Source organism: Alosa pseudoharengus, unplaced genomic scaffold, assembly GCF_046254945.1.
Source record: "Alosa pseudoharengus isolate Yale_2024_CS ecotype anadromous, Long Island Sound unplaced genomic scaffold, YU_APseudo_1.1 YU_APseudo_1.1_scf_16, whole genome shotgun sequence".
NCBI classification, from domain to species: domain Eukaryota; kingdom Metazoa; phylum Chordata; class Actinopteri; order Clupeiformes; family Clupeidae; genus Alosa; species Alosa pseudoharengus.
In genome coordinates, this window is record NW_027468630.1 from 7,959,933 (window position 1) to 7,973,474 (window position 13,542).

General features: G+C 48.2%; 1 protein-coding gene across 11 annotated transcripts in view; it reads right to left on the bottom strand.

The window, feature by feature from the left end:
* chd9 (chromodomain helicase DNA binding protein 9) overlaps positions 1 to 13,542 on the bottom strand; it is a 102,383-nt gene that overhangs the window by 10,870 nt on the left and 77,971 nt on the right. For all 11 annotated transcript variants that reach the window (XM_076286936.1, XM_076286935.1, XM_076286946.1 and 8 more), the window contains 8 exons: positions 11,349 to 11,438; positions 10,366 to 10,469; positions 9,071 to 9,188; positions 7,532 to 7,589; positions 5,112 to 5,160; positions 4,478 to 4,721; positions 3,105 to 3,310; positions 93 to 1,121 (listed from right to left, as the gene is read on the bottom strand). In XM_076286936.1, the coding sequence (XP_076143051.1) occupies positions 93 to 1,121; positions 3,105 to 3,310; positions 4,478 to 4,721; positions 5,112 to 5,160; positions 7,532 to 7,589; positions 9,071 to 9,188; positions 10,366 to 10,469; positions 11,349 to 11,438 (1,898 nt within the window). The remainder of the gene's footprint in view (positions 1 to 92; positions 1,122 to 3,104; positions 3,311 to 4,477; positions 4,722 to 5,111; positions 5,161 to 7,531; positions 7,590 to 9,070; positions 9,189 to 10,365; positions 10,470 to 11,348; positions 11,439 to 13,542) is intronic.

A 13,542-nucleotide genomic window follows, 5' to 3' on the forward strand; every position in this document is an offset into this window, starting at 1 on the left:
TGGGCTGGACTGGGCTGGACTAGACTGGGCTGGACTAGACTGGACTGGACTGGGCTGGACTGGAAAGTCTGGACTGGAAAGTCTGGACTTACCGTTCTTCTGTCCGTCCTCTGCCTCGCTGCCACTGTCCTCTGAGGAAGATGAGGATGAGGATGATGAGGAGGAGGATCCTGAGGAGCAAGAGGACGAGGAGGAAGATGAGCTGGAGCCTGAGTGTGAGGACGAGGAGGACGAGGAGGAGGAAGAGGAGGATGAACGTGATGAAGAGCTGGAGGAAGAGTCGGAGTCGGAGCCCGACGGCCGCCGAGCGGCGGCGCCAGCGCTACTGCGCTCCTTCTTCTTGGACTTCTTCTGCTTGCGTCCGGCCGGGTTGGGCGTCAGCGGCTTGGTGCGGGCAGCCACCATGCGCTTCTCACTCTCCTCCCCTTTCACAATGACGGGCTTCACGTCCGTTTGCTCCTGCCCGGTGCCGGGCGTCGGGGGGCCCGCGAGGGGAACCGCAGAGAGAGCCCACTTCTCGTCCGGCGCGGCAGACGCGGACGCCCTCGACCGGGCCTCCTCCTCCTCCTCCTCCTCCCCCCCGGCGTCCAAGCCCATCTCCTGCTCCTCCTCCTTCACCGCGAGGGCGCCATCTTCAGGTCTCTGCGAGACCGAGGCCGCCAGGGGTGACGGTGCCGTGGCGGCGGCAAGAGCGGCAGCAGGAGCCGCGGCCAGGTAGTGTGCGGGCAGCAGCGGCGGCGGGGTGCGCGTGTGCGCCTGGGCCTGGGCGAGGGCGTGCGAGTGGGCGGCCGACTGACCCGGCGGCGGCGCCAGCTGGCCCTTGTTCTGGCTGTAGTTGCGCTGGGCAGCCATGAAGGAGAGCTCGGGGTCGCGCAGGATGTGGTAGTCGGTGCGGCTGACGCCGTGCTTGGCGGCGCCCAGCAGCAGGTCGCGGTCGTGCAGGCCCGTCTCCCACCACACGGGCAGGTCCGGGCCCGGCTGGCACAGCGCCAGCCTCTCGTACAGCAGCATGTGACGCAGCACCTGCTCGCGCACCTGACGCAGCAGCTCCACACGGTACAGCGTGCGTGACGCCCTCTCCTCCGTGATGGGCTGGATGGACAGAGATGGGTCCACTGCGTCTGAGAGACACACGGAGAGAGAAGTGATAATTAACACATTCTGGCTGCTGAGAGTGCTCAATGAAAAGACAAGGCGCTTCAAAAGCAAAATGCAGTGCTTTAATCCCTAGTTAGGTAAAGGTAAAGCAAAATGCAGTGCTTTAATCCCTAGTTAGGTAAAGGTAAAGCAAAATGCAGTGCTTTAATCCCTAGTTAGGTAAAGGTAAAGCAAAATGCAGTGCTTTAATCCCTAGTTAGGTAAAGGTAAAGCAAAACGCAGTGCTTTAATCCCTAGTTAGGTAAAGGTAAAGCAAAATGCAGTGCTTTAATCCCTAGTTAGGTAAAGGTAAAGCAAAATGCAGTGCTTTAATCCCTAGTTACTGCTCGTGACCACCCGTGCACCAGATGCATGCAAGATCTGAATTATCTAGATGAATTGATTGTCATAAAACCACTATAGTTTCGAACACATTGATGGCTGTTTTCACCGAGTTGGTCCATGGGCGTAGATTTGCGTGGGGTCTGAAGGACGTGTCCACACCAATATCAAATAATGGCTGAAATGTCCCCACCATTATACAGGTTGAAACGGGGGGGAAAACGCACCTCATGCGGTACACAAAAGGTTAAATAATTTCCCACTTCAGTACCGTCAACCAAAAAATACGTCTTTGAGACAGGTCTGTTTTTTGATTGGCTTAGTTCCCTGTAGCCTATGCTGTCAATTAGAAGTTTTTGGCACACTTGGCTGCAAAGATCTTAGCTCTATAATCTTTGCTTGGCTGTCGATTCGAGGATGTCGGGCAACAAAAGAAAGTGAGATCAGAAGCTATTTCAAGAAACAAAGTGTAGGCCTTAGTCACAATATTATGCGCTAGTTCAAGGCATAGAAATGCCAGAAAACATTTAGTTGACAGTGCTATATGTTATTAAATGGACGTTGGAATCAACCAAATACCAGCTAGTTCAGCTATATCGCGCTAGCAGATTTGTGTACTATGACAATGGAAAGGAAATGCATGCTTTTAACCAGCAATGCTATAAATGTTTGCTAAATGAATGTAAATGGCACGAGGTTGTCAGTAAACACAAATGCATTTCTATGGGCTTGACGTGCTGGAAATAGAACATGAATGCAAAACATTGTTTCCAATCGTTTTCTCACTAATAATGGCAATTGATCTGTTACTTTGTCAGATGACAGAAAAAGCAACCAGGCCGCTCTCTTTATCAGACAGCGGTGGTGCGGCAGGGTCACTCACAGCAGCAGGTGAACTTGAATAAGGACATGGTGTTTTTTTTAGTGTTAGCTAGTTATAGACCTAGTGAATACTACTGGTCTTCTTCGAGATTTTAGTCGTGCTATGTCACTGCTCATGACATCAATATTTTCATTATAAAGTGACTGAGGAACCCCGGCCAGCTTCTTGCTCAGATAGGGGAGATTCAGGGCTACAGGTACATTGTACATGGTGTTTTGACTAAATGTTTTACAGTTTCATCATACATTATTTCATTTTTTTCATGGGGGGGTGGGGGGGGGTTGACAAACCTGACTTGTGGGTTTTCACAGACCAGATGAGCAGGAATAGTCAGGAGCAGAACATACAGTCCATAACATGTTCTCTGTGTGAGGTGCAGTGAAAATAGATCCCTGAGTGCTGCCAAAGTTCTGACCTGTCCAAGTACTGTGTCCTCTCCTGAACCCTGCACCACAGGCACCCCGGAGCTCTGACTATCATGGTCTAATCCCCAAGACCAGCAGGAGCGGGCAGCTCACGTTTCAACCCCCCTCCCTGTCCCCCAATTAGCTCACCTCCATCAGATGATGGAGTTAGGAGCAGAAGGTCCAGAAAGCAAAGACAGAATATACTGAGCTTTGCGGAAACAAATGTAGGAAGTGTATGAAATGATGACTTGAGATGCTACAGGCCAGCAAATGTGTGTTTCTAAGTTTGTGTGTGTGTGTGTGTGTGTGTGTATGTGTTTGTGTAAGATCTTTACCTCCTTCTTTGGGCGGTAGCCGGCACACTCTGCGGCACATGGTGGTGAAGGCGCACAGGTACTTCTGCAGGCTCTCGTCCGTCTTCTTGTGCAGGCGCGCCATGGCCCGGAACTTGGTCCAGTCGAAGCGGCCCAGGTCCGGGTCAAACACCACGCCGAACGTGGACACCACGCGGTAGAAGTCGGCCTCTTCTCGCCTGGTCCACCTAGGATGACGAATATATGGGCAGGTAAGAGGAACACTTGGACAACAGTGACTTGCCGGCAAACTTGTGTAGACTATGTTATATGCAGCCTAATAAAACTTGGCTCAGACAAAAGCAAGAGTTTGGCGGGGAATGTGGAATGGCAAAACCTTGAAATGTGACCTACAGCTCTGGAAAGAATTAAGAAACCACAGCACATTTTTCTGGTGTCATCCTACAGTTGCTCGTCCTACGGCTGCTGAGTGACATTCAAATGAGTTGACGGTCATATTCAAATTTTCAGTGGTCTCTTAATTTTGAATATGACCCGTCAACTCACTCGAATGTCACTCAGCAGCCGTAGGACGACATAAAAAAATGTGCAGTGGTCTCTTAATTGTTTCCGGAGCTGTATGTTTTCCGCTATGTTACTCTGAAACAGACAGCGCTGTTGCAAGATGAACTTAGCAGAGCATTCGAACCTGGATGTACTCTGATGGATACAGCAGCAGCTGCACACTGTTGCAGAGAGAGATAAAAGCATGGCGCTAATTGGGCAGTCAGACAGATGCTAACTACCAAACAATCCCTGTAGACTAAATGTGTCAACAAGATTGCAATGCAAGATGGCAAAATTGCTGCCAAAACACTTCTAGAACTAGGAATAAAGATACTTCTTCTGTTGTTCTAAACAACTGAATTGGTTGACACATAGGCTAATTATAGCTTGTCAGTTTTAAAATGCCAAAGCCTCATCCCTTCAAACTGACTATTAAATTGTTGATCAGACAGTGTGATTTTGAGCTTCTAAAAACAGAATGAGTTCACTTCAATATCCAAAACCTATGCCTCGGTGGACTCTTTTTATGCTTCGTCCTAGTTTAAGACAATCCTCCCGTTTCCAATCGCCCATATTTCCTATGTCATTCACCCAAGCACATATGTAACCATTATCCATCACTGTTGGAGTAGCCTGTGGATTTAAGCCACGGTCCTGATGCTGCTGCTGCAGGCCAGTGCAGCTCAAGACCAGGCCAGTGCAGCTCAACACCAGGCCAGTGCAGCTCAACACCAGGCCTGTGCAGCTCAACACCAGGCCAGTGCAGCTCAACACCAGGCCTGTGCAGCTCAACACCAGGCCAGTGCAGCTCAACACCAGGCCTGTGCAGAGGACCGTGACATGCCTACCTCTGCTGCCTCTCGATCTTGGCGGCCATCTTGGGGTTGAAGGTGAGTGTGTCGTTGAGTGTGGCGGGCAGCGGGCACAGCGGCGTGGGCATCACGGACTGCTGGCTCTGGTGGATGTGCAGGATCTGGCGGCTCTTGGTGAAGCGCTGCGAGGCCGTGATGAGGCGCCGCAGACGGGCCGTCAGGGCTGAGGACGACGGCCAGTATGCGCCCGTGCTCCCGCCCTCCGGGGCCGAGCTGCCTTCTGAGGGAGAACGCACGCACACACACACCACACACACACGCACACGCACACACACACGCGCACAAACACACGCGCACACACACACACACACACACACACACACACACACACACACACACACACACACAGCACACACACACCACACACATACAGCAAATCGATTATCTCCGAGTGAAGTTACCCTTATCCAGAGTACAACCACATAACATCACAGTTTTATGAGTTCACACTCAGAACTATATGATTTGGTTGAATACAAATTCCAAAAACATATATAAAAAAAAACTTAACTCTTAGTCTTAACTCGATTTAGTTAAGACTAAACCAAGGCATGAGAGAGAGAGAGAGACATAGAGAGAAAGTCAAAGACAATAACAACCAGTAACTTACCTCCACCTGTGTCTGTGATGACCAGGTCTCCAGGAGAGGAGGCATCATCCTGTGGGAAGAAGAATGATTACGTCACTGTGCTGACCACAGCTTGAGCACAACCCCCTGCCCCCTCTGGTACAGCTTACTCAGACAGAGTCCCTTCTCCCAGAGACACCTACTCCCTGCACAGACCTGGGGCTCTGGGCTCAGCTAAGACGGGATTATGTCTGGCAGCGTGCAGGGCTTTGCATGCTATACTGATAAAAGCCACGCCGCAGAGCGACCTGTAGGCAGGAGACGTCCCGTGCCCTGGATGCACTGGATTCTGCAGCTACTTAGTCTGTGTGTGTGCATGTGTGTTAGTGTGCATGTGTGTCTGGGTGTGTGTGTGTGTGTGTGTGTGTACATATGTGTTTAAACACATATAGGTGTGAGTCAGCGTGTGTATGTGTGTACTGTATGTAGGGATGTAACGATTACCGGTATAATGATAAACCGTGATAAAAATGTTGACCATTTTCTTTTGAAATATCATAATTATCACGGTTGATTACCACGGTGTTGAAACCGTGTGTTTAATCCTTCCCAGCTTAATCCGAGCCTGCTTTTGACATACAGTAGGCCTGGTACAATGAAGCAAAATTGGTACCCTACTGATTCTGTTGTCTAATTGATGGTTTTAACTGCTATTTGGATTAGGCTACAACTGATTTTAAAAGGCGGAACATTTTCACCGCAAAACTTGCACTGTATCATTTAGCCACTCTGCGTCTTTTTATGTTTGCGTCCACATTAAATCCATTCCACTCACGTTATCAGAAGAACACAGTAGCCTAAAGTTTTATTTCGAACACTTAATTTGGTCTCACTCAGGGTAGGAATTTCACGGCGGCCACGTCGTTGCCCCTTGCCCTTTGGAAATCAGAGGTTTACAGGCCACGGTGGCCTTGGTGCCCTTCTTTCAATATTCTGCTTTGCGTCCTACTAATAGCGATTTTTATTTAGCCTATGGCCTGTCAAAATATTCACAGCGCAAATTAATTTAGTCTTTTACGCAGTGGAGAAAGTGACAGCGCAAGAAAGAAAGTGCGTCTTAATTCACCCATTCTTCTCAGTTGAACTACTCGCGAAGTAGCCTACTCATCACACAGACATCACAAGTATCACATGAAAGAGCTTTTTCTCAGCTTTTAAACGATGTTAGCCGCGAATTGCTGTGGTGAACGGTTCGCGAGAAAAGTAAATAATATAATTCAATTTAATCATAAATTCTACTGAAGGTTTTGCATCCATCTCCCTACCCATTCCTCTCGGTGCAATACTTCACGAACCTTTCGTTTAACACATGGCAAACCATCAGAATATCAGAATAAACAGCAGACCGTACCGAACACAAAGGTGTAAAGCAGTCCCCTGTACAGTCAGCCGTTCCAGAGTAATCCAGTTTTGAATTTGCAGTAAATTTCGACATGCATGGATGTCTCCAAATTTGGGCTTTACGTTTTACAATGTGTTTAAATTGTTCCACATGATTTCATAACGGGCCAAATACAAAATAAATGTTACAAATATCGCCTAGATATCGGTAAATCAGAGGACAGCTGACTAAGAGTTTGTGAAAGTAGATCACAAAATGCTAAGCATGCATCTAGGCTATTTGAGTTTCTTAAAGCTGAACTGTGCTTAAATTGTTCAATACATGATTTCATAACAAGCCAAATATAAAATAAATGTTAAATATAGCCTAGATATCTGTAAATATTAGATGATCAGATGATTTGCAGTTCTATGTAATATGTCATGTTTCATGTTTTTGTAATGTTTCATACAGTGATGCAGGTCTACTGCAGTGAATAGGCTATACAACTTTGATAATTTGTATAGCCTACTACTGTATAGTTAACTTTGGCCTTGGTGCCCTAACATGTGGCCTTTGTGCCCTCCACCAAATATGCCCAACTGAAGGCAAAGTGGCCTTGCCCCCAGAATGGTGAAATTCCAAGCCTGGTCTCACTCATTGGATCCAAATAACAGTAATAGCAACCTCCAAGTAATGTTAGGGTAAGTTAAGCTATAAGCACATTGCCAATTAAACATGAACGGGACACTTTTTGAAACTATTTCAGCTTGTGTAGGCCTATCAGTGCTTTCTGAACATATTGAACACACTTTTAAAAATACCGTGATAATACCGAAAACCGTGATAATTTTGGTCACTATAACCGTGAGGTTAGATTTTCATACCGTTACATCCCTAACTGTATGTATGTGTGTGTGTGTGAGAGTGTACTGTAAATGTGTGTGTGTGTGTGTGTGAGAGAGAGAGAGAGAGAGAGAGAGTGTACTGTAAATATGTCAGTGTGTGAGTGTGTACTGTAAATGTGTGTGTGTGTGTCTCTTATCAGTGCGTCCCCCACCCCCTTGTTCCCTGGCCTCACCTCCATATCGTCCTTCATCAAGGCCGGGGCAGGCTTGTACTCGGGGTCATCCACATCCCTGCACACACACAGATAGCACACGGCCGTCAGGAGCCACTCAAGGTGACGGGCGAGACGCCCGCGCACACACACACACACGCACGCATGCGCGCACACACACACACACAACACACGCACGCGCACACACACGTTCAAAACCAACATAATCCAACACACACACACACACACACACACACACACACACGTTCAAAACCAACATGATCCAACACATAAGACATGAGGTTCTTCGTCATCACAAAAGGTTTGGCAACTGCTAATGTAACCAACTTCCAACTAACCACAATCACATCATCTGTGTATCACTATTCCACTCATTATACACCTTATGTACATTATTATTATATGTTAATTGTAACTATCTGGAGAGGCAACTAATAAGATCAACTTTTTACTGGCATGTGTTCTGCATGGCAAATGCATACTAGCCTTAAATCATCCATCAATCTTGTACATGATCTATAAAGCTGATGTGATATGCAATAATAAAAATGACAAAAACAATAGACACAGCATAGCATGTCAACACAGATACTCTCAATAACACAGCTTAGTACATCAACACAGATACTCTCAATAACACAGCATAGTACATCAACACAGATACTCTCAATAACACAGCATAGTACATCAACACAGGTACTCTCAATAACACAGCATAGTAAGTGTGCTACCAGCTCTTTCACATCCCCCATATAAAAGAACAAAGAGTGTCAAAGGCACTGTGGTCTTGTGTGGATAATGTGCAACACCTCATTTAATGAATAATTGAAATTCCCTTATATCACAAAAAATGAGACCACCCAGTGGTATCACAGCCAGTTCATTCTATCCGCTTCCGGAAGCTCTCTGGAACTGCTACAATACTGAATGGCTGTAACCCTATTACCTCAACCTGTTCTTGCACTGACATAGTTTTTTATATTACCTTGTCTACATTATACTTTACTCTCCTATTTGTCCATATTATTTATGCTGGTCTCTAGACCTTATTATTGCACTGTTGGACTAATGTTGGACTACTTTTTGCACCTTCACCATGACACTCACTCTCTTGAGCACCTTACCATGCACACATAACTAAAGGACTACTGTTGGACTACTTTTGCACCTTCACCATGACACTCACTCTCTTGAGCACCTCACCATGCACGCAGAACTACAGGCCCTGTCACTACAAGCGTCTCATGCTTGATCACCCTCAAGCACACTGGATTTTTTACATTTAATTTATATAGTATATTTAGTATTTAGTTTTGTTATGTATGTATGTATGTATGTATGTATGTATGTATCTATCTATCCATCTATCTATCGGCACCCCCAGAGAGAGAGAGAGGGGGGGGGGCTCTGTGACAGCAGTGAAGATGTATGTATGTATGTATCTATCCATCTATCTATCGGCACCCCCAGAGAGAGAGAGGGGGGGGGGGGGGGGGGTGCTCTGTGACAGCAGTGAAGATGTCCATGAAGATGTCCTACCCGTCCATGAAGTCGTTGCCTCTCTGCTCGGCGGCGATAGCCTTCTCGTCCGGCCGGCCCACGCGCTCTAGGAAGCAGAGAGCTGCGTCTGCCCGGATGGTGTTGTACTTCTCATAACCTGCAGGCGGGGAGGGGACACACACACACAACACACAGCCGCACAGGTTACAGCTTAGTCAAACGGAGACGAGCGCTCATTTCTAGAGGAAGGAGGGGAAGCACGGTTTCAGCCGACGGGCACTGATGCAAGCTGCTGATTCTCCCACATGCCACACAACAATATTACACAGAATGGGCCTCTGTGGTTGTTGCTGATTAAGTGGCATCCACAACTTACACAGACCTGAAATAAAGATAACAAGCAAGGGAAACAAGTGGAAAGCATCATTTCCTTTTTCTTTGTTTTTTTTCCCTTTAGTTATTCTTTTTATTTCCTTATCTGTTGTATTTTATAGCTAGTCTCTACTGTGTGGGTGTACTTTTCTTAAAATGGGAACGTTTTTAGCTTCAAAGGTAAATACCATTCTTAGGCTACGTTTATACGGTGACGATGAAAAGAGAAGACGCAGAAGTGGCGTCTCGTCTTCATTTTTTTATTCGCGTTTAGACGAGCATTCTCAGGGGGAAATCTTTGTTTATATGAAGACGCAAGAGTATGTGATATTCGATTGGATATGCATTCCAGACCGCTGGGTGGTGGTGTGATAGAACCCCGGTACGTCACGCGCAGACATTCTAATTTGACAGTTTAGCCAGAGAGGTAATCAAGGATCTTTGGTTTAGCCGTTTAGACCGAGACGCAACCCGGGTCGTCTTCAAAACTCTACACTCTGGAAGGAGTCTTCAGATTTTTGCGTCTTCAAGCCCCGATGGCGGGGTCGCCGTGTAAACGAAAGGCACTTATGATAAAATATTTTGTCGTCTTCCTTCGCAATCGTTCTCGTATAAACGGCCCCTTAGACTGCACAGGGTTTTCACACGAGATCTGTGCCTATATAAAATAGACAGCACTGATTCTCTGACGGCTCCAACACACAGTTGCGGTAGCTATGCAAATTACTAAGTACAGCCGTAATTTGATTGGCTGGTGCCTTCTGTTATTGTCCGTCAGTACAGCAAAAGTTGAACTTTTCGACGCGAGCGACTGGAGCAACGCGACGCAACGGACCCACAATTCAGTTCGGCAACGGATGACGTAAGCCCATGTAAAGTGGACGGGATGCATCTCCAGCACTGAACCGCACGCAACTGTGTGTAGGAGCTGTGAGGCTGGAGCCTCCGCTATGATAACGTACCGTGCTTGAAGACTCCAAGCAGCAGACACTTATCGGCGTCTTGGTCCCACCAGAGAGCTGGGAGCTCTGCGCTGTCCGGATCAGGCACACGGATCTGGATTGCACTGTGAGGAGAACACACACACACACACACACACACACACACACACACACACACACACACACACACACACACACACACACACACACACACACACACACACACACACACACACACACACACACACACACACACACACACACACACACACACACACACACACACACACACACACACACACACACCACACCAAATCAAACCCTGATTCACAACAGCCTGTAAACACAAACTCTCATAAGACTAACAGTCAACACACATCATGCTCCCCCTGTTGGCCACAACATTTACTGGTTGCAATTCAGCAATGACCAGCAGGTGGAGCAGTGACGAGCTTTCACTTTCTCTGTGCTGAGACAGCATGGTTCATCTGCCTGGAGGAGCAACACACAATGGGATCTCATTTCATGCCCAACAAATTCAACATTTCTTACAGAAATAAAAATACTTGGAGCTTAATTCTTGAACAGGATGCTTGATATAATAATTTTCCATCATTGGTATAAAACATCTGAACTTACATTAAAGATGTAATGCTGAAATATAACTGCATCATTTAAAACAGCCCTAGTATAGTAACAGCGCCTAGACAAACCAAGAGCAATTTGAGAATTTTACCCTGACACCAACAATGTCACCATCTACTTCACCAAGGCCCAATATGAGTTTTGAACATCGTCGTCATATCTAATCTTGTCCGAATCCTGCTGGGGAAAGGGTCTTAAAAGGTGTGTGTGTGTGTGTGTGTGTCCGCGTGTGGGTTGGGGAAAGGGTCTTAAAAGGTGTGTGTGTGTGTGGGCTGGGGAAAGGGTCTTAAAAAGGTGTGTGTGTGGGTTGGGGAAAGGGTCTTAAAAAGGTGTGTGTGTGTGCGTGTGTGTGGGCTCACCTGGCCTCCACGCCGTCCAGAACTTGCTGTGACTGTGAGCCGATCACCTCCTGTTTCAGGTAGTAGAGCATTCTGACCCGTAGCAGCACCCTGCACACAGAGGAGGGCTGGATTAGGCCAACAAACACACACACACACACACACACAGCTCCCCGTAGAGAGCCCACTGGTCAGAACAAAGCCAGTCATGCACACGCACACACACACACTCTCTCACACACACACACACTCTCTCACACACACACATACACACAGAAAGCCCGGCTGTGACAACAAAGCCGCTCAGCGGTCACATAAAACGCTGAGCGAGCGGAATGACTCTTCACTTTTAACACACACACACACACACTCAAAGAACAGCAAATAGTTGTCTCACCATGCACACCCACGTCACACAAAGTTTGGAGTTGAACATATGGGCTAAAGGTGGAGGCCTGGACCATGGGTCTAGGCGCCCATGCTATGCATGACTTGTAGGGGGAAGAATAGGAAGACGCTAACGTCACTGTGAGGAATGGAGCTAGCTAGCGGCCGGCTGGCTGATCAGACCATGACGTTAGCTTGGGGCTCTCAGGAGCTCACTATCTGAGTCACGCCAGAGATGCAGTCATTAGCAGTCATCACCCTCCACTGAGGCAGTACACACACCCCCAGTTGGTCTTTGTGTGTGTGTATGCATGTGTGTGTGTTTGTGTGTATGTGTGTATGAGAGTGAGAACACCCACGCTGGAGAGATCCAGAAGCAGGGGGCTCTACCACCACCCCCTCTCCCTCCTACACACTCCCACACACACACACCCACACACACCTCACACATAGACACAGACAGGGCTGCCATACTTGTGCTCCCAGCAGCTGCTACTCTTTCCTCTGCCTGTCAGCAGAGAGCAGGGCTTCATCACTCATCACACACACACACACACACACACACACAGCCAGACTGACTGACTAATCCAAACAGTCCATGTGCTCATCTACACACAGCCACCTGCACCATAGTCCACACACACACACACACACACACACACACACACACACACACACACACACACACACACAGCCTGAGGGAGAGCACACATTGGCCTCCATGTCTTTAATTACACGCCTGTTACTGCCAAGGAAGACAGAGCGACAGGAAGCCGCTGCTGATGGCAGAAGCGCGTGCTCCGCGCTCACTCCTCCTCTCTCCCTCCTCCTCTCTCCCTCCTCCTCTCTCCCTCCCTCCTCCTCTCTCACTCCTCCTCCTCTCTCACTCCTCCTCTCTCCCTCCTCCTCCTCTCTCCCTCCTCCTCTCTCACCCATCCTCTCTCCCTCCTCCTCTCTCACCCCTCCTCTCTCCCTCCTCCTCTCTCCCTCCTCCTCTCTTTCTCTTTTGTGTCTCTCCCTATTTCACTCCTCCTCCTTCAAGTACTCTCTCTCTGTCTCTCCCTCCCTCCACCCCCCCCCCCACCCCCCGGCCCTGCACTGGTGGCATTCCAGCGCTGGATCTGTGTGTGTGTGTGTGTGTGTGTGTGTGTGTGTGTGTGTGTGTGTGTGTGTGTGTGTGTGAGGGGAAAGCGCCGACGTCAGCAGAGTGGGCTGGCGTGTCCCCGGGTGGCCGCGGCCGTGTCACCGATCGAACGATCGCCGGCTCCAGCAGCAAAGGGGAACGTTCTGTGTGTGTGGGCAGGACCGCTCTGGGGTCCTTGCCAAAACTACACACACACACACACACACACACACACACACACACACACACACACATAAACACACACACACATAAACACACACACACACACACACACACACCTCTAGATTTCCAAAACTACCCCCCCCCCCCCCCTCTTAGTCTCTCGCTTTCACTCACGCTCATATCCGGCTCCTCTCTTTTGGAAACACACACACACACACACACACACACACACACACACACACACACACACACTCTAGATTGTGTAAAATTTGACCGTTACACTTTGCAGCTTTCACTTGGCCTTCCCTCATGACAAACGGTGAGTCACACTCGGAGGTGATGTCACAATGCTAGTAACCTCAGACGACAGTTCACTGATGACACCTCGAGAGCGAGAGAGTGAGTGTCTCTGTTCGGAATTCAACAGGAACAGCACATCATTTTAACAAACAGCACATCAACGCAGCCACGCTACAGGGCAGGCATACTGTACGCACTGATGGGACACAAAACCTGGGTGAC